Here is a 22,208-nt window from a genome sequence, read left to right as displayed (position 1 = left end):
AAAATTAATTGTAGCCACAGACACAGTTGAATCAAATAGCAGGGTAACATTCTCTGAGACCACACAATGCAGATGATCAAATCTTCTATATACAGTATCTTATGTTCTAACTCATCAAATAGAGTTAGGAAAATTGTATAAAGATCCCCCATAGTAATCTTTGACAATTATGGGCTAGATTACGAGTGGGATGCCAACTGTTGCATGTTAGCAATAAGTGGTTTATCGCAGGTGTGTGCGTATTAAAAGTTGAAAGTAAAAAGATTCACTTGAGCGCAATTGAATTTAACACACGTCAGGATAGCTCAACTTCAGAGCTCTGGTTAACTGTTACACGAGTCAAAAATGTTGCACAAAAACACATCAAAATATATTTAAGTGTATAGTTACACTTATAACAACAGTGTCTAAGTTATAAGGGTTTAAAGATATGAGGTCCAATGTGTCAGAAAAAAAAGGCATGCAAAGGGCTTTAACATAGAGATACATACATATAAATATATATATACGAATCCAAAAAAGGAAAAGCGCTCAAAGTCCTCAATGTATAAAAGTAAAAAATGTTTATTGGGACAAGTTAAAAACAAACAATTCATCCTGTGTAGGACATTATAAAATCCTGGTTGTGATGCAGGTGCACAGAGCAGACATGTATGAGCATCGGAGCCCTTTGCAGTCAAGTAGTTGAAAACATGAAAATTCATATTTATTCATAAATAATAATTCATAATTATTTATTCATAAATAATAAAGTGTTTAAGTTTGTATTTACTGTAAATAGTTTACATCCCAATGTCCTTCACATAGGGCAATATGTTCTAAGTATTTTTAAATAGAAATTCATATATATATGTGTGTGTGTGTATCTATACATAATCATATATACATTTATAGATATATATTTTACCAAAAACCCATCAGATATATATATATATATATATATATATATATATATCCTCCAAGAAGAGATAAGCACAGTCTTACAGTACCACAACTGCCAGGGTGCACTTCACATAAATTGTATCCATTCCTCGTTTGCAAGAAGGCACTCACTGGTCTTAATAAGAAACAACTTTTAATTCATATATTTAAAAAGTACATCCATAACGTTTCGATGTCGTTGTGACATCTTTGTCAAATGTTCTGCTAACATCAATATAGGACAATCATGTTCCCGATTTTCTACTTTGGGAACATGATTGTCCTATATTGATGTTAGCAGAACATTTGACAAAGATGTCACAACGACATTGAAACGTTATGGATGTACTTGCTTTTTAAATATATGAATTAAAAGTTGTTTCTTATTAAGACCAGTGAGTGCCTTCTTGCAAACGAGGAATATATATATATATATATATATATATATATATATATATATATATAAATATTTATTTAAAAATAAATAGAACATATTTTGCTATGTGAAGAACATTGGAATGTGAAATATTCATATTTCATGTTGGGTTAGAGCACTTGGTTAAATGTGATCAGGTTTCCACGTGAGTAGTGTGTTATTATTCCACTTTTCGTGGTCCATTGAAGGTTATGGGGGAATACGTTATTCGCGATATTCGAAGTTCTGGCTTTTTGCATGTGTCGGTTTTGAGCTTGTGCAAAAACTTTTTACTTTTAACTTGTAATATGAGTGCTACCTATGCGTGCAAAAAGGTTACTTCTAGCGAAGTTAACACGCAAGTGATAAATTGCGCTACAGTCGTAATCTAGCCCTATATGAACCTATTAAGTTAGCAAAAGTATAAATAGAGTGCAGATGTTTACTGTGCTGGTTGTATAAAGACCAGACACGACTGTATTACCCAGATTACCAGGGGGAGTTCCAAGGTCCCTTGGAAAGGCTGCCGTCTGTGGCCTTGCTGGTCTAGTTCAGGGCTCAAGGGCCATATATACAGCAATTGAAGTATCCATCTAATCCACAGAATATAATACACTTGCAACTGTTATTCACTTTAGGGAAAGCTGTCAGATCCCTGTGAAGATCAGGGAATTAACCAGGTCTCGCTGGGAGCCTCTGATAACGTGGGTGTTCACAACTACTGCCTAGACACACCCCAAATTTGCAGCTTTTTGCAAACCTAGGTTACAGATTTTGCATTTTTTGGTCTCTACTGGGAGTGTGGAACAAAGCATAGTTTACACAAAAGCAAGAAGTGTGATGTCTCCTGTATACATCTACTATGGAAAACTTACAATACAATAAATAATAATAAATAAAAAAAAGGAAGTTATAGTGCATTTTCATTACAACTGATGAATTAAACACCATCTAAAACATCACTAACATTCCAGATCTAATTATACAAAGGAGAAAGTGTACCATCACTTTAACTGCATTGATTCATGTATGTGAAAAAGCCAGTAAAGTCTGCTATCAAGTCGTTATCAATTACTCTAAAAACAACAACAAAAACTTACCAGTATCGGAATCGGCTTCCTTTAAAAAATATATTGCTGCTTGTCATTGTCTTTACTTGACTTGATTTTGCATACCTAAATGAAGACATCATAAAAAAATATATTAGACGAATGCTTACAATATGCTTCAGAGTTAGTAGAAAGCTTTAGAATACCTGGAGAGATGGTATAAATTGAATACGTCCTCTATATGCAAGCAGGTCGCTTTGGATTTAAAAAGGTGGATACAATTACCACTTTCTTACAGGGAGAATTAACGTAGCGTAAATGATAGTTCAACCTTGTATACTAATCTAAATGTTGCCTTTTATGCTCCTAAGAAAATAACTTAATATATTAATATAATATAATAGAGATATTAGAGAATTTTTGTGGAGGGGTAAAAAAAACACGCACAAGATTTAAGACATTGGGCACAATTTATTATGCAGCAGATGCTGGTTCGGAGGCCCATCGTTTCAGGCTCGACAGAAACTGAAGATAAGAAACAGCAGTCATAAGACCACTGCTTCTTAACCTGTCCCCCACATTTTAGGTGACGGATTGAAATCATCCTGATCTAATATGATGGGGATGATTGACAGCTCAGTGAGAAGGGCCCCCCTCGCTAGAAATGCTTGAGCAATGATAAATGCCATAAATGCGATCAGCGTATGCTGTCTGCATTTAGCAATATCGAGCAGACATGATTCGCTATAGCTTTTAATAATAGTGGCTTATCACTGCCTAATATACAATATTATAACTGCTCTTCTTTAACTACTGTAGCAATTGACTGGATGTTCGGGCAAGAACCTTTTTATGACAAAAAACCTTAACTCCTGTGGTGGTCGAATATATTTGACATATGAAGAGGGATCAATTCCCAAAGACATTAAAAGTAATATTATGTTTCAGGTTATTTTAAGAGCCTGGACTGAGGTGCATAAGATCTTAAATTGGAAAAATGAGCATATGAAGCATACCTATTTATGGAAATCAGGATCAGGATATATGATATTTAAGAAAAGGGGGGAGAGGGTCATCTTTAAGGTAATGGATGTTCTGGATTTAGAAAATATTTTTTTTAAATGTTTTAAAATCTTAAAGTGGAATTTAAATTACATAATCAAACACGTTTGCTTTTTTTGCAAATAAAATATTATATTGAGACTTTAATAAGAGAAAGGGGTAACCAAATGAGAGGTGAGTACCCAATAAATATAACTCTTAAACTATTCATGAAACAGAAATATAGCCTGAAATCTCTCTATAATACACTTGTTATAACTATTAGTCAAGAGGCTAGAGGGGATAATACGAGAGCATGGAATAAACTGCTCCCAGTTCAGATAGATAATTAAATATTCAGGAGTTTTAAAACAACTATGGAGTTGATTCTATCTGTGGGACTAAGAGAGTCACAGGTTAGATTATATCATAGAGACTATTTTACCCCTAATAGGGTCTCAGAATAAAACAAAGAATGTCACAATTATTGTATAAAGTGTAGATGTTCTAGCCCAGATATGTTCCACTACTTCTGGAGCTGCCCCATCAATTTTGCAAAAAGGATCAGTATTGGGCCTCTTGAATTTTGACCCATCCCGTTAGTTTAGGGTATGAACAGGTTTTCTTTAGTGATTCTGTAAATGTCTCTAAAAATGTAAAATGGTTTATAACAACTCTAATATTATCGGCAAGGAAAAGTATCTTTAGATTGTGGGTCCAAGAACAGAACCCTTCTGGACACAGCGTAAAGCAGCTGATGATTAAACAGATGAAAGTAGAAAAGTATTATGCTCTGGGCAATGTACAAACTAGAATAGACAATTTTTTATGTGAAATGGGATAGCTTTATTGACTCTCTTCAGAAGAATATCCAAGAACAAATTATACATCCATTATTAAAGGTACACAAAACCCCTTTGTGATTTAGATAGTGCATACAATTTTAAACAACTTTCTAATTTACTTTTATTATCAAATTTTCTTCCCTCTCGTGGTATTTTTTTGTTGAAAAGCATGGACATAAGCTAAGGAGAGTGCACGTGTATGGAGCAGTATATGGCAGCAGTTTTGCAAGAATGTAATCCATTTGCAAGAGCCCTAGATGGAAGCTTTATTTCCTCCAATGTAGTGCTCTAGACACCTACCTAGGTGTTTATTCAACAAATAATACCATGTGAACAAAGCAAATTTGATAATAGAAGTAAATTGGAATCTATTTTTTCTTTCATGTAATTAGCAAGAGTCCATGAGCTAGTGACGTATGGGACATACATTCCTACCAGGAGGGGCAAAGTTTCCCAAACCTCAAAATGCCTATAAATACACCCCTCACCACACCCACAAATCAGTTTTACAAACTTTGCCTCCTGTGGAGGTGGTGAAGTAAGTTTGTGCTAGATTCTTCGTTGATATGCGCTCCACAGCAGGTTGGAGCCCGGTTTTCCTCTCAGCGTGCAGTGAATGTCAGAGGGATGTGAAGAGAGTATTGCCTATTTGAATTCAATGATCTCCTTCTACGGGGTCTATTTCATAGGTTCTCTGTTATCGGTCGTAGAAATTCATCTCTTACCTCCCTTTTCAGATCGACTATATACTCTTATATATACCATTTCCTCTACTGATTCTCGTTTCAGTACTGGTTTGGCTTTCTACTACATGTAGATGAGTGTCCTGGGGTAAGTAAGTCTTATTTTCTGTGACACTCTAAGCTATGGTTGGGCACTTTTATATAAAGTTCTAAATATATGTGTTTAAACATTTATTTGCCTTGATTCAGGATGTTCAACATTCCTTATTTCAGACAGTCAGTTTCATATTTGGGATAATGCATATGAATAAATAATTTTTTACCTTAAAATTTGACTTTTTTCCTGTGGGCTGTTAGGCTCGCGGGGGCTGAAAATGCTTCATTTTATTGCGTCATTCTTGGCGCGGACTTTCTTGGCGCAAACATTTTTCAGTTCTACCAAAGCTAAGTTCATTTATTTTAAATGTTATAAATGTTTATGTTATAAATGTTTATCTTTAGCTATGGTTTGTAATAAGGTATTATGATATACTTTTACATGCAGAATCCATTAGTGTTTATGCTTTATTGCCATTCTTACATTTTATGTACAAGAAATATTTAGAAGATTTATAAGAAATATTTTCTGATTCTATTTTAAAGGCTTTGTCTGACTTCGTGCCTTCTAATAAAATTTTTAGGTCTTTTTCACTTCTTTTTTAATTATTGAAGTTTCAAATGACCAACAATATACTGATTTATCCTTCTCTGATGATGTTTTTTCTTCATCAAATATTGACACTAACAAATCTACTTTTATTATTTTTCTATTGTTAAAGTACATTTGTTCTTTGTTGAAAAGGTGTTGATTATTTTGGATATTAAGGTAACTAGTTCTTTAAGACTAGCTGACACTATTTCTGCCTATTTTTTTCTTCTGTGTTTTCAGAGGTTTTCTTTCCAATTCCCCATTCTAGGGAATGGAATAGGCTGAGAATTTTCTTTTATTCCTTTTTCAAAGGTTTTAAACTATATTCTTTGCCAGCAGTTAAATTCAATTTGGAGGGTTCTCCAATTTATTGGGGCTATCTCTGCTTCTACTAATTATGCTATTGTTTCTATAGCAAAATAGTATTTATTTTCCTTTAGATAGTTGTATCTTGTTTATGGAAAATTATTTAGTTTCAGGTACTTTTCTTGGTCCTGTGATTTATTTGGATATTGCAATTGCTTCATTTTTTCTGTTTACTTTAAGATCAAGTATCAGATTATGATTTATTTTAGCATTGTTAAAGGACAACATTTGCTAGACTAGGTGCTGTTGCATTTGTCTTGTTGTTTTGCATTTATTGATTATGCAAGTCCACTGTATTGGCTGGTCCTTTAAACTGGACTATCATGCTAATAATTTCATTTGTGTCTTCATTTTATTGAATATTTTCGCAAATGAGGGTTAATCTATGTCTTTAGCTATTTTAGCTAGAAGAATTTTGTTCTAAGATAATCAATTATTTGTTTTATAATTGGATTCAATTCTTAACTGTTACTCTGGGCTTCAAGATTGAGTTCTAAGACTAAAACTTTAAGCTTATACTAGTTTAGTTGTTCTTATTAAGGAATGAATTCCTGAGTTCTTTCCCAAGTAACATGTTTGTAATTGGGGTTCGAAATCAGCTCCCTAATATTGCGATGTATGTGCCGTATTCCAGCTTGGCTGGTAAGGGGCAGGTTAAGACTTCTTTGAAATTTATTTGGTTCTATTTTGTCCAAATTTCTTTGATTTTATTCCAGTAAGGCTAACACTTTCTTTAAGTGTGTTTCTGTCCTATATATTTTGGGTACTGTTGAAGCATGGCTGGGCACCCATGGGGTTCAAGCGCTGCTCAGACCTGGAATCTTCTGGGGTATTTCTTCCAGTTCCTTTTTTAGGAACCGGTTTGGAGTTTTATTCAAACTATTTTGCCTTTTTATGGTCATTGATAGCATTATTTGTTTTCATTAGATACAATAAATGCATATTTTCATTTTTCTGTTTTCATTCAGATTATTTTCTGAGGATACAGAATCTCATATGATTCACTTGCTCTTCAGGACATAGTTAAAGGATCTTTTTTTTGAAAGCTCTTGATTCCTCACACAAGGGTCACCTTTTTTAGGTTTCCAGAAAGTTTGTGTCACTGTCTTTGTCTCTATCAGACAAGGGATAATTCTATTGGGTTCCGTCTGTCGGTACCTTTAGTCTCTATTATTTCCTTCAGTTGCTATATATGCATAGAAGTTTTAGGTCTTATGGCCACGGCATTGGATTCAATTCCCTTTGCTCATTAAGAACCTTTCCAGTTTTTTATGAGTGTTGTTTCTTCTAGAATATGGTTGGAGGATCAATTTACCAAAAAGTTTGTTGATTCCTCAGACAAGGGTAACCTTTTTAGGTTTCCTGATAGATTCAGTGTCCTTGACTCTGTCTCTGACGGACAAGAGACATCTGAAATTGGTTTCAGCTTGTCGAAACCTTCAGTCTCAATCTTTCCCTTCGGTAGCCTTATGCATGGAAATTCTAGGTCTTATGACTGCTGCATTGGACGCGGTTCCCTTTGCTCGTTTTCACATGCGACCTCTTCAGCTCTGTATGCTGAACTAGTGGTGCAGGGATTATACAAAGATATCTCAATTAATATCTTTAACACCGATTGTTCGACACTTTCTGACGTGGTGGACAGGCCACCATCGTTTAATTCAGGGGGCTTCTTTTGTTCTTCCAACCTGGACTGAGATTTCAACAGATGCAAGTCTGACAGGTTGGGGAGCTGTTTGGGGGTCTCTGACAGCACAAGGGGTTTGGGAATCTCAGGAGGTGAGATTACCAATCAATATTTTGGAACTCTGTGCAATTTTCAGAGCTCTTCAGTCATGGCCTCTTCTAAAAAGAGAGTCGTTCATTTGTTTTCAGACGGACAATGTCACAACTGTGGCATATGTCAATCATCAAGGAGGGACTCACAGTCCTCTGGCTATGAAGAAGTATCTTGAATACTTGTATGGGCGGAATCCAGCTCCTGTCTAATTTCTGCGGTTCATATCCCAGGTATAGACAATTTGGAAGCGGATTATCGCCAAACATTACATCCGGGCAAATGGTCTCTTCACCCAGAGGTATTTCTTCAGATTGTTCAAATGTGGGGACTTCCAGAAATAGATTTGATGGCTTCTCATCTAAACAAGAAGCTTCCCAGGTATCTGTCCAGATCCAGGGATCCTTAGGCGGAAGCAGTGGATGCATTGTCACTTCCTTGGAAGTATCATCCTGCCTATATCTTTCCGCCTCTAGTTCTTCTTCCAAGAGTAATTTCCAAGATTCTGAAGGAATGCTCGTTTGTTCTGCTGGTGGCTCCAGCATGGCCTCACAGGTTTTGGTATGCGGATCTTGTCCGGATGGCCACTTGCCAACCGTGGACTCTTCCATTAAGACCAGACCTTCTGTCACAAGGTCCTTTTTCCATCAGGATCTCAAATCCTTAAATTTGAAGGTATGGAGATTGAACGCTTGATTCTCAGTCAAAGAGGTTTCTCTGACTCTGTGATTAATACTATGTTACAGGCTTGTAAATCTGTATCTAGGAAGATATATTATCGAGTCTGGAAGATTTACATTTCTTGGTGTCTTTCAAATCATTTTTTCTGGCATTCTTGTAGAATTCCGAGAATTTTACAGTTTCTTCAGGATGGTTTGGATAAAGGTTTGTCTGCAAGTTCCTTGAAAGGACAACTCTTTGCTCTTTCTGTTCTTTTTCACAGAAAGATTGCTAATCTTCCTGATATTCATTGTTTTGTACAAGCTTTGGTTCATATAAAACCTGTTATTAAGTCAATTTCTCCTCCTTGGAGTTTGAATTTGGTTCTGGGGGCTCTTCAAGCTCCTCCATTTGAACCTATTCATTCACTGTACTTTAAATTACTTTCTTGGAAAGTTTTTGTTTCTTTTGACCATCTCTTCTGAATTATCTGCTCTTTCTTGTGAGTCTCCTTTTCTGATTTTTCATCAGGATAAGGCGGTGTTGCGAACTTCTTTTAAATTTTTACCTAAGGTTGTGAATTCTAACAACATTAGTAGAGAAATTGTGGTTCCTTCATTATGTCCTAATCCTAAGAATTCTAAGGAGAGATCATTGCATTCTTTGGATGTAGTTAGAGCTTTGAAATATTATGTTGAAGCTACTAAGAATTTCCGAAAGACTTCAAGCCTTTTTGTTATCTTTTCCGGTTCTAGGAAAGGTCAGAAGGCCTCTGCCATTTCCTTGGCGTCTTGGTTGAAATCTTTAATTCATCATGCTTATGTCGAGTCGGGTAAAACTCCGCCTCAAAGGATTACAGCTCATTCTACTAGGTCAGTTTCTACTTCCTGGGCGTTTAGGAATGAAGCTTCAGTTGATCAGATTTGCAAAGCAGCAACTTGGTCTTCTTTGCATACTTTTACTAAATTCTACCATTTTGATGTGTTTTCTTCTTCTGAAGCAGTTTTTGGTAGAACAGTTCTTCAGGCAGCTGTTTCAGTTTGATTCTTCTGCTTATAATTTCATTTTTTTTCATTATAAGATTTAAACTTTATTTTGGGTGTGGATTATTTTCAGCGGAATTGGCTGTCTTTATTTTATCCCTCCCTCTCTAGTGACTCTTGCGTGGAAGATCCACATCTTGGGTATTCATTATCCCATACGTCACTAGCTCATGGACTCTTGCTAATTACATGAAAGAAAACATAATTTATGTAAGAACTTACCTGATAAATTCATTTCTTTCATATTAGCAAGAGTCCATGAGGCCCACCCTTTTTGTGGTGGTTATAATTTTTTTGTATAAAGCACAATTATTCCAATTCCAATTTTTTATGCTTTCGCACTTTTGTCTTATCACCCCACTTCTTGGCTATGCGTTAAACTGATTTGTGGGTGTGGTGAGGGGTGTATTTATAGGCATTTTGAGGTTTGGGAAACTTTGCCCCTCCTGGTAGGAATGTATATCCCATACCTCACTAGCTCATGGACTCTTGCTAATATGAAAGAAATAAATTTATCAGGTAAGTTCTTACATAAATTATCTTTTTTTTTTAAATTGTAAGCTCTGTCTGAAACACACAAAAAAAACATTTTAAGTTTCATATCCATTTTAAAACAAGAATAAATGGGTTTAAAACTGAATAAATAGCTAAGAGGGTATAGATTTATGTTTTGATATCTAATATATAGCAAATCATTTTTTAATTTTGTATATGAAATAAAAATCTAAGAGATAAAAGTTATTTCTTTTCAGTATTTGTTGTAACAGCTGTGATTGGATGTATTTAAGTATCTACTTTGTTTTGTTTTATTCTTATGCTGTGATTTTTTAATTTGTAAATAAAAACTTTATGGAACAAACAAGAGTAAAGTCCCACAATTAGATAAAGATTTAGATTAAACTAAGCCAAAAACAATTGAGAAAGAAAAAAAGTATGCCTACTTTGTATATATACTGTACATATCTGGACTCTATTATTGCACTACTCAATCCACCACTGACATTTCCATTTAAACCAGACGTTAGACTTATACAATTTGTCCTCAATTCATCTAGAATTCTAGTGGCTTGTAAATGGAGAACACACAGAAATGGCTGGATATGTTCCTAGACCATGTCTCTGGCAGAATATAGTTACGTCAGATGCGTTTCATAACATTACATTTTATTGGAAGTCAACAAGTGTTTAGAAATGGGGAGGGGGACTCCAATAAGGAAGGGCCTTGACACTATAGGGAGCATCAGGCTGGACTTCCCGTTCCTTCCTCTTCTTATTTTTCTCTTTCTCTGTTTTTTTACCCTGCTTTCTACTCTTTCTCTATTCAATTCCTCCTATTGCCCTCCTGAGCTGCACTCAAGTCTACCTCTTTATATTCTATTTTGTCTGCTTGATCCCTGTCCTTTTTTCCTGAGGTGTATTCTAGTGGCCCTGTGCATGGATTTTTATTATCAAACCTTTGATAGTAGAAAAGAGGACTATTCTCCACCTTTCATTATCTTACTTGGACCGGACTTTGAACAGGCAATAAATGAGGCTCTATCATGCGGCTACCTAGCTGACAGAGGTCTAACTGATGTGGGCTGCTACGTGTTTAAATGCCCGGGCCAATTTTTGGTCCCAGTCCAATCCTGGCTGATTATGCAAAATAGTGGTCAGAAAGGAGCGCTAATTGATGGCAAGGTCCGATAGAATTTGAGTGTGAATAATGTAATAGTGGTTCGTATAAATAACGATATAGCACTATAGCTTAGCTACAATTATGGTGATTGTGCTGCATTAATGTATAGATTAAAATATATGTGTGGCACAAGATGGTACATAAAAGTATTTAATACACATTGAACATTTAAAACATAGGTATCGTTAAAACAAATATATTATTAAAAGAACGGCAAGAAATGGTGTATAAAAGCATATAAAAACAGAAAATACGCGTGTGTAGCTTGTTCACTACAGGTTTGTAGTGATAGATCATAAAATGGGTTGCCTAAGTGTGAACCTCATACTGGAATAAACATTAAATGTTGACTAAATATTGATGATGCTAAATGTTGGAAGTGCTGGAATGACAGCAAATACATATGGAGTTTCTAACACATATATAGTGTCTCATATATAGTTATATTGACATAGACAGGGAAATAGTAACAATTAACATAAAAAAAGGATAATGTCCAGTAGTCACTTCAAAAGATAAGGGATGTGAAAAAAGTTCTGTTATATATATCCAAAAAGTGAAAAGTTAATAAACCATCCAATTTGGTGTGATCCAAAATCGTGATGCAAATAAATCCAAAACAATATAAATCCCCAAAAAATTGTTTTAAAAGTAATTAATCCAAAAGTTCAATCCAAAATAGTGATAGAAATAAATCCATAAAAAATAATAAAAAATCCAAAAGTTAAATCAACTAGTGTGTACACAAACTAGTGAGAGTGATCACAGAAAAGGTATTGGTTAACATCTAAATCAATTCTGGATGTGAAAAAAGGAATTGTAATCCCACGTAGAAAGTGGTGGAGAAGAAAAATAGAAAAAAGAATACAAAAAATAAAAATAAAAATAATTCTGGGAAGTCTTCAAAACCTGTAGATGAAAAATAATAACATAGTATAATACTGTATTAGAATTCAATAATCAAGGAAAATAGCTCACCATAACTTTGTCAACGCGTTTCGGCCCACAGGAAAGGCCTTTATCAAGACTATGGTATGGTGTGGGTGAGCTAAGATCTTTATACCCCTCTCTAACCAATCATATTACACTCGGATTGCGCCAAATTTTCGCGCCAAAATCGTAATACCGGAAGTGGTAAACCGGAAGTGTTTATCTGTATATTGAAATGGTTCAGTTCTATCTTTATGATATTCTTATTTATTAGTTAAAAAGGCTTATGTGGGAACATTATCTTAGATGTTCTTAATATGCTCTTTCAGTTGCCCTGTGTATTTGCCATGTCGGTTCTGTTTGTGGTAAGCAGTTGCGCTTTACCGGAAGTTGTTAAACCGGAAGTAGCGGAAAAAGGAAACACCCGGTGGAGCTATACCAGATGTTGCGCTTTACCGGATATGGTTAGACCGGAAGTAGCGCTTTACCGGATGTGGTTGGACCGGAAGTGGCAAAAAGAGGCAAAAAAGTAAACAGAGCCGATATCTATAATCTGAGATTTGATTCCCTTTTGGTGTATATAAAAAATTTGATTGGTTAGAGTGTCCGGTAGATGTATAAAGAGTATGTGTGTATCTATCTATATCCTGTATATAGTATACATGATGTTGAGTTCTGGAAACTTATTTTTCATTTTCCATTATCAATCTAGTTAGAACTAGCTTAATTGTTGAATAGCTATGGGAGCAATATAGTAAACTTATATTGAAATAAAATACGGATAGAGAGGAAACTTGTCTTTATCTAAGTGTTTTAATAGTAATTTTAAGATAGATAGAGACTGGTTTAGGAAAAATGTAGGGATCTAATTGATTAGTTTTATGTTAATGAATTATGATAATGAATTTAAAAAATTTGGATAATGAATTAAAAAATTTAAAATGTGGTGGGGGATACTCTTAATTCAAGTATCTAATGTAAGGTGTATTGTTTGGGTGCCCTTTTAATTAGCATATATATGTGTAATTGGTTCTTAGCCTAGTTGGCATATACTGAGAATCATTTATAGGTGGTATAATCTGTTTGTTAATCAATGTATATGTGCCTCCAGTTTTCTTATCAGTATTACCTTATGTTACTGCTATATTAGTATAGGAACATATCTCCCCACTGCAAGTGATGTCTTAAATTGTATCTTTATCCTTATAGAAGGTCAGGCTTAGATTGTTTTTTAACCTGCTATGTTAAATATCTTAAATAACGAGGCTACTAAAGTAAGTGTCGAATCTAATATGGCTGATTGTTTCTCCTATATTCCGTACACTGTCGATGTATTAAGGGGTTATATCTTATTGATATTGTTGGCATCTGAAAGGTCCCTCAGATCAATTATAGGGTTCTTTCTAAGGCTAATATGAACGTATGGATGAAGCAGTGGGACTGGATGGATTTGCCTAAGAGATCCTTATGTAGATCCATATGGGTTATCTTCATTAGATATATTTGGAAGTATGTGAGTCTTATTGTGTCACATGTTGACCTAGATGTATTCCTTCTATGTAGGGGCAACAATATTTCGGATAGGTGTCTAAGGGTCAAGATCATGTGTGTTTCAGACTTAGCAAATGTGAGAGTTCCTCCTTGTTGTTCAAACCCTTCGGGTAGAGGCAGTCCAACTCAAAAATCCATCTGGATTCCGCAATCAGGAGCTTCTTTTCATAATTGCCTCCCCTCCAATTAGGCTTTATTATCTGGATACCGCAGAAGTTCAAATCCTTGATGTTTCCTTTGTGTTTAATAGAGAAGTGTCTGTACAGTGCGGTATCCGTGCTGCCATGTTCAATCTGTAACAGATGTTCCCGTATTCCATCCTTCAGACATCTTGAGGTCTGTCTGATATATTGAAGTCCACAACTGCATTGTACTATGTAAATTACCCCCTTGCTGCTGCATCTTATCAAGTCCTTAATTTCATGTTTGATATTGGAGTTATGTGGGGAGAAGTTTTTGGTTTTCAAGCCTCTCTTACACGCCTTGCAGCTCGCGCATGGAAAAAATCCCTTGATGGATTTCCCTGATATGTCTTTCACCTGTGTTGTTGTTGGGCGTGGAATACTAGGAGATATAATATTCTTGAGATTATCTGACTTTCTGTAGATGAATTTTGGCCTGTTGATGAGTGTTTCGCCAATTGTATCATCATCCTTCAGTAGGTGCCAGTGCTTTTCTATTATTTTCTCTATAGTGCGCCTATTTTCGCTGTACTGCGTTATAAAAGCAACATCTATAGAGTTGATGTTGGTGTCCCTCCCAATCTTCTTGTCTTTGTACTTAAGAAGTTCCTTACGATCCCTTTGCCTAACCTCTTCTATGTCCTTGTTGAGTTTCTCCTCTTCATATCCTCTCTCCAGATAATTGATCTGAGGGACCTTTCAGATGCCAACAATATCAATAAGATATAACCCCTTAATACATCGACAGTGTACGGAATATAGGAGAAACAATCAGCCATATTAGATTGTAGCCTCGTTATTTAAGATATTTAACATAGCAGTTATTATGAAAAGAAGCTCCTGATTGCGGAATCCAGATGGATTTTTGAGTTGGACTGCCTCTACCCGAAGGGTTTGAACAACAAGGAGGACCTCTCACATTTGCTAAGTCTGAAACACACATGATCTTGACCCTTAGACACCTATCCGAAATATTGTTGCCCCTACATAGAAGGAATACATCTAGGTCAACATGTGACACAATAAGACTCACATACTTCCAAATATATCTAATGAAGATGACCCATATGGATCTACATAAGGATCTCTTAGGCAAATCCATCCAGTCCCACTGCTTCATCCATACGTTCATATGATTAGCCTTAGAAAGAACCCTATAATTGATCTGAGGGACCTTTCAGATGCCAACAATATCAATAAGATATAACCCCTTAATACATCGACAGTGTACGGAATATAGGAGAAACAATCAGCCATATTAGATTCGACACTTACTTTAGTAGCCTCGTTATTTAAGATATTTAACATAGCAGGTTAAAAAACAATCTAAGCCTGACCTTCTATAAGGATAAAGATACAATTTAAGACATCACTTGCAGTGGGGAGATATGTCCCTATACTAATATAGCAGTAACATAAGGTAATACTGATAAGAAAACTGGAGGCACATATACATTGATTAACAAACCGATTATACAACCTATAAATGATTCTCAGTATATGCCAACTAGGCTAAGAACCAATTACACATATATATGCTAATTAAAAGGGCACCCAAACAATACACCTTACATTAGATACTTGAATTAAGAGTATCCCCCACCACATTTTTAATTTTTTAATTCATTATCCAAAATTTTTTAATTCATTATCATAATTCTTTAACATAAAACTAATCAATTAGATCCCTACATTTTTCCTAAACCAGTCTCTATCTATCTTAAAATTACTATTAAAACACTTAGATAAAGACAAGTTTCCTCTCTATCCGTATTTTATTTCAATATAAGTTTACTATATTGCTCCCATAGCTATTCAACAATTAAGCTAGTTCTAACTAGATTGATAATGGAAAATGAAAAATAAAAGTTTCCAGAACTCAACATCATGTATGCTATATACGTGATATAGATAGATACACACATACTCTTTATACATCTACCGGACACTCTAACCAATCACATTTTTTATATACACCAAAAGGGAATCAAATCTCAGATTATAGATATCGGCTCTGTTTACTTTTTTGCCTCTTTTTGCCACTTCTGGTCCAACCTCATCCGGTAAAGCGCTACTTCCGGTCTAACCATATCCGGTAAAGCGCAACATCCGGTATACCTCCACCGGATGTTTACATTTTTCGCTTCTTCCGGTTTAACAACTTCCGGTAAAGCGCAACTGCTTACCACAAACAGAACCGACATGGCAAATACACAGGGCAACTGAAAGAGCATATTAAGAACATCTAAGATAATGTTCCCACATAAGCCTTTTTAACTAATAAATAAGAATATCATAAAGATAGAACTGAACCATTTCAATATACAGATAAACACTTCCGGTTTACCACTTCCGGTATTACGATTTTGGCGCGAAAATTTGGCGCAATCCGAGTGTAATATGATTGGTTAGAGAGGGGTATAAAGATCTTAGCTCACCCACACCATACCATAGTCTTGATAAAGGCCTCTCCTGTGGGCCGAAACGCGTTGACAAAGTTATGGTGAGCTATTTTCCTTGATTATTGAATTCTAATACAGTATTATACTATGTTATTATTTTTCATCTACAGGTTTTGAAGACTTCCCAGAATTATTTTTATTTTTTGTATTCTTTTTTCTATTTTTCTTCTCCACCACTTTCTACGTGGGATTACAATTCTTTTTTTCACATCCAGAATTGATTTAGATGTTAACCAATACCTTTTCTGTGATCACTCTCACTAGTTTGTGTACACACTAGTTGATTTAACTTTTGGATTTTTTATTATTTTTTATGGATTTATTTCTATCACTATTTTGGATTGAACTTTTGGATTAATTACTTTTAAAACAATTTTTTGGGGATTTATATTGTTTTGGATTTATTTGCATCACGATTTTGGATCACACCAAATTGGATGGTTTATTAACTTTTCACTTTTTGGATATATATAACAGAACTTTTTTCACATCCCTTATCTTTTGAAGTGACTACTGGACATTATCCTTTTTTTATGTTAATTGTTACTATTTCCCTGTCTATGTCAATATAACTATATATGAGACACTATATATGTGTTAGAAACTCCATATGTATTTGCTGTCATTCCAGCACTTCCAACATTTAGCATCATCAATATTTAGTCAACATTTAATGTTTATTCCAGTATGAGGTTCACACTTAGGCAACCCATTTTATGATCTATCACTACAAACCTGTAGTGAACAAGCTACACACGCGTATTTTCTGTTTTTATATGCTTTTATACACCATTTCTTGCCGTTCTTTTAATAATATATTTGTTTTAACGATACCTATGTTTTAAATGTTCAATGTGTATTAAATACTTTTATGTACCATCTTGTGCCACACATATATTTTAATCTATACATTAATGCAGCACAATCACCATAATTGTAGCTAAGCTATAGTGCTATATCGTTATTTATACGAACCACTATTACATTATTCACACTCAAATTCTATCGGACCTTGCCATCAATTGGCGCTCCTTTCTGACCACTATTTTGCATACTTTTCCATTTGTGGGTATTTGGGGACCCACTCCAGACAGGAGCTACAGGTCCAAATTTTTAGCGCTGTAAGACAACACTGAACTTATCAATCCTGGCTGATTATCAGGGAATATTATATTATTGATGTGCTTAATTGTTGACCATTTAATGTTTACACTTCTTCAGGTGTACCCTATTGTGTTACATGTTGTAATTTTCAATTCGATTTTTACTCTGTTTAATTTTTTTAAAATGTATATAAAAAAAAATATAACCTAGATTTAATACATTAAATATTTTTCTTTTTTGATAAATGATTATAGTTATTATTTCAAGTGTTGCTCCAACAGCTTTGTGACTTGACAAACATATTATTTGGACACTTTTCTTATTCTTGGGGACATAATTGGGGATATAATCCCCAGAATATCCCATTTTCTAGTGGAAAATATTATTGTTTGGGCAGCACCCTAATAATGCTTTATATTTGACACTGTACCAAAATAATAATCAGATTTGCAAAAAGCATAAATGATTTCTCTAAGGTCCTGATGGCTTGAAGAGAAATCACAGGGGTTTGAGCATTATTTTGTAACATATGTGTCGCTTCTTCGCATCAGTAATCCTGCATAGAGAGATAAACAGCAATCAAGCTGTTAGGGACCTAAAAGTTCTTGCCAGACCAGGGACTTTTAGATAATCAGGCCTTATATCTTACAAAGTCACTATCAAGGAAACATGAGAGATTTGCATCTCATTTAAGTACTCAGGAAATCAAAAGAATAAAAAGCCATTAATCACTCCCAACTAATCATATTCTTTCATAGTTATATGAAAAATAGTAAGAATGTGCATTCGTATCCTTCTTTAGAATCCGAATGCAGAAGAAGGCGGCTGCTCTCAGCATTCAACTCTTTTGGAGCTGTATTTGTTCTTGTGAAAGTGTAATACAATAAGACCTGAATTTGCATGCGGATCTCAGTGTGTTGAACTTTCACAAGAAGGAATCCAGCTCCAAAAAGAGCTGAATGTGGCAAGCAGCCGCCTTCTTTTACATTTGGTTCTTTAAGAAGGATACGAATGCACATCCCTAAAGTAAATCATGCATAACTCTCTCTCCACTTGAGTGGCTTCTTTACTTTTTATAAAAACAAAGTAATAAGCATTCAACACTGTTGTTAGGCACATAACATATTTTAGTCGCAGCTTAAAGTGAATGTAAATTTTCATGCTAAAGTGCCCGGTTTTTAAAAATTTGATTAAAAACAGGGGCACTTTAATTCATCAAAAGTTACATTTTACTCATGTTGTGAACAAAAACTTACCTTTTAATCTTCACAGCAGCTCCAGCTTCCTCCACCCGTCGCAAAGCCTCTTCCTGGGTCTAAAATGAGGAATCCGGCTTCCTCCAATCACTGCGTTGAATCAGACATCGATTCCCCCGGGGGAGAAGCCATGATTGGAGGATGACCTATCCATCATTTCTGACATCAGAAATGGCTTGCAATGACCGGAGGAACCTGGAGCGGCTGTCAAGTTTAAAAGGTAAGTTGTTTTTTTCACAACAGGAGTGAAATGTAAATTTTGATGAATTAAAGTACCCCTGTTTTTAATCGAATTTTTAAAAACCGGGCACTTTAGCATCAAAATTTACATTCACTTTAAATAAAATACATTAAAACAAAAGTTATTCTGTAAACTAGAAACCGATTAATTTAACATGAAAATATTCACATACTTGTAGAAGGCCTGATTTTCAACCCCGCATTTCCACAGATGCTTACAGGCTGCTGGCGTTGAGGTATGATATGTCAAAACTGTTTTTTTCTGCAAATTGAAAGAAAAAGAAATGCTGGAAACATCATCACATGTGAGATATTGAAGTCAAGCCACAAATCTGCAACTGACTTGGCAAATGTCCAACTATCCACATAAATTCAAACTGTCAAAAAATGAAGCAAACTTTGGCCAACTGTAAAATACACTGGGGCCAATTCTAAACAATTCGCTAGCCTAGTCTGGTTTTCCAGTCCGACACTTGCAGGGGCAGCACTTATGGAATTCTATAAAAAAAGGGCTGTCTCTGCGAGTGGTGAGCTGTCTCCCATAGAAAAAATGAGAGCTCTCTTCTATGGAGAAAGAAGTACAGAGGGAGAGCCTGGCATATGTTTAAAGGGACATGAAACACAAAAAATGTTCTTTCATCATTCAGACAGAGCATACAATTTTAAACAACTTTCCAATTTACTTCTATTATTTAATTTGCTTCCTTCTCTTGTTATCCTTTGCTGAAAGGTTTATCTAGGCAAGCTCAGGAGTAGCAAAGAACCTAGGTTCTAGCTGTTGATTTGTGGCTGAATATTTATATCAATTGTGATTGGCTCACCCATGAATTCACTTAGAAACCATTTGTGCATTGCTGCTTCTTCAACAAATGATACCAAGAGAATGAAACATATTAGATAATAGAAGTAAATTAGAAAGTTGTTTAAAATTGTATTTTCTATCTGAATCATGAGAGAGAAAAAAATTGGGTTTCATGTCCCTATAAGCTTTACTATTACGCCTAATACAGTGCACTGAAAACAGCATCATTTGATTTGTAACTTAAAATTGCTGTTATTTTTGTACGCATAGGTTTCCTTTCAGAATAATTACTGTTTTGAGTATTTTGATAAAAGCTCGTCACCTTTTAATTTTTAAGAAAAAACAGTGAGACCTGTAGGGCGAAAATGTTGACAGAAAAATTATGGGATTTAAGAAACAATTTCATATACGCCCATTGTAATAAATGGTTTACTATGTATAAAATATATTATTATTATTAGTTTTATTATAATTTATTTGTATAGTGCCGAAAAATTGTGTATTCACATAGGTTTTGATCATGTATAATTAAATAGATTTATATGACAAAAAGAAAGCCAAACAACAGGTGCTTTATTACCTAAGGAATGTTAATGGCCAATCCTGTAAGAATTCAAATCTAAAGGTATATGGCCAGACGTTAGACAGCAAGCTGCCAGGAACTATCTCTCTACCCCCAAAGAGATATCCTGGCTAGAGGAGGGATTGGCCTAACTAGTTATGTTAATATACATATACAGATGGAACTAGTGTGTATAGACTATTGAGAGTGGAAGCAGAGGTGCTGGGGCCTGCTGAGACTGAGACTTTCGAGAGGGGCAGCAATTCTGTACAGTGTAGAGTGGAACTTTGGGAGCCCAGCAGTCTGAAGACCTTGTGAAAGCCGTGGACCAGAGACCAGTCCTGGAGCAGTCCCTAAAGATAAGAGACCACAAACAGGAAGTCTGGGAACACTGGCCCATCAGAGTGAGACCCCAAAATGTATTGATTTAGTATAGTGGTTCAATTTGTTTTTGCACTGTGTGTATGATTTATGTTATTTTTTTTCTACACAACTCATGTAACAGTGTTTTAATTTATGTGCACAATATAACAACATTTTATTCATCACATGTGTGTATGCCTTGATTTTGTCATCTGTTCCCTAGCAAATTTCTTATACCATGTTCTGCCAATTTTACAAAAAAAAAACATAATTTATGCTTACCTGATAAATTTATTTCTCTTGTGATGTATCGAGTCCACGGATTCATCCTTACTTGTGGGATATTCTCCTCCCATACAGGAAGTGGCAGAGAGAGCACCCACAGCAGAGCTGCCTATATAGCTCCCCCTTAGCTCCACCCCCCAGTCATTCGACCGAAGGCTAGGAAGAAAAAGGAGAAACTATAGGGTGAAGTGGTGACTGAAAGTTTAAAAATAAAAATATATATGCCTGTCTTAATAAACAGGGCGGGCCGTGGACTCGATACATCACAAGAGAAATAAATTTATCAGGTAAGCATAAATTATGTTTTCTCTTGTAAGATGTATCGAGTCCACGGATTCATCCTTACTTGTGGGATACCAATACCAAAGCTTTAGGACACGGATGAAGGGAGGGACAAGACAGGGACCTTAAACGGAAGGCACCACTGCTTGTAGAATGTTTATCCCAAAAATAGCCTCCGAAGAAGCAAAAGTATCAAATTTGGAAAAAGTATGAAACGAAGAACAAGTCGGCGCGTTACAAATCTGTTCAACAGAAGCCTCATTTTTAAAAGCCATGTGGAAGCCACAGCTCTAGTAGAATGGACAGTAATTCTTTCAGGAGACTGTTGGCCAGCAGTCTCATAAGCCAAACGGATAATGCTTTTCAGCCAAAAGGAAAGAGAGGTAGCCGTAGCCTTCTGATCTCTCCGCTTACCAGAATAAACAACAAACAATGAAGATGTTTGACGGAAATCTTTAGTTGCTTGTAAGTAGAACTTTAAAGCACGAACAACATCAAGATTGTGCAACAGACGTTCCTTCTTTGAAGAAGGATTAGGACACAGTGAAGGAACAACAATCTCTTGATTGATATTCTTATAAGAAACAACCTTAGGAAGAAACCCAGGTTTGGTACGCAAAACCACCTTATCTGCATGGAAAATAAGATAAGGGGAATCACACTGTAAAGCATATAGCTCAGAAACTCTTCGAGCCGAAGAGATAGCTACTAAAAACAAAACTTTAAAAGATAGAAGCTTAATATCCATGGAATGCATAGGTTCAAACGGAACCCCTTGAAGAACTTTAAGAATTAAATTTAGGCTCCATGGCGGAGCAACAGGTTTAAATACAGGCTTGATTCTGACCAAAGCCTGACTAAATGCTCGAACGTCTGGGACATCTGCCAGACATTTGTGTAGAAGAATAGACAAAGCAGATATTTGTCCTTATAAGGAACTAGCTGATAATCCCTTCTCCAAACCTTCTTGGAGAAAAGACAATATTCTAGGAATCCTAATCTTACTCCACGAGTAACCTTTGG

The 22,208-nt window shown here is 35.4% G+C and overlaps 1 protein-coding gene across 1 annotated transcript in view; it reads right to left on the bottom strand.

Moving 5' to 3' along the window:
- Window positions 1-22,208, bottom strand: part of FRMD3 (FERM domain containing 3) — a 431,322-nt gene that overhangs the window by 99,093 nt on the left and 310,021 nt on the right. The window contains exons 10-11 of the mRNA XM_053702458.1: window positions 19,065-19,153; window positions 2,437-2,511 (exon numbers count right to left, since the gene is read on the bottom strand). Coding sequence (XP_053558433.1) covers window positions 2,437-2,511; window positions 19,065-19,153 — 164 coding nt within the window. The remainder of the gene's footprint in view (window positions 1-2,436; window positions 2,512-19,064; window positions 19,154-22,208) is intronic.

The sequence above is a fragment of the Bombina bombina genome, chromosome 2, assembly GCF_027579735.1.
Source record: "Bombina bombina isolate aBomBom1 chromosome 2, aBomBom1.pri, whole genome shotgun sequence".
NCBI lineage: Eukaryota > Metazoa > Chordata > Amphibia > Anura > Bombinatoridae > Bombina > Bombina bombina.
The sequence above is the reverse complement of the archived record's forward strand: the minus strand, read 5'-3'. Positions and strand labels throughout refer to the sequence as shown.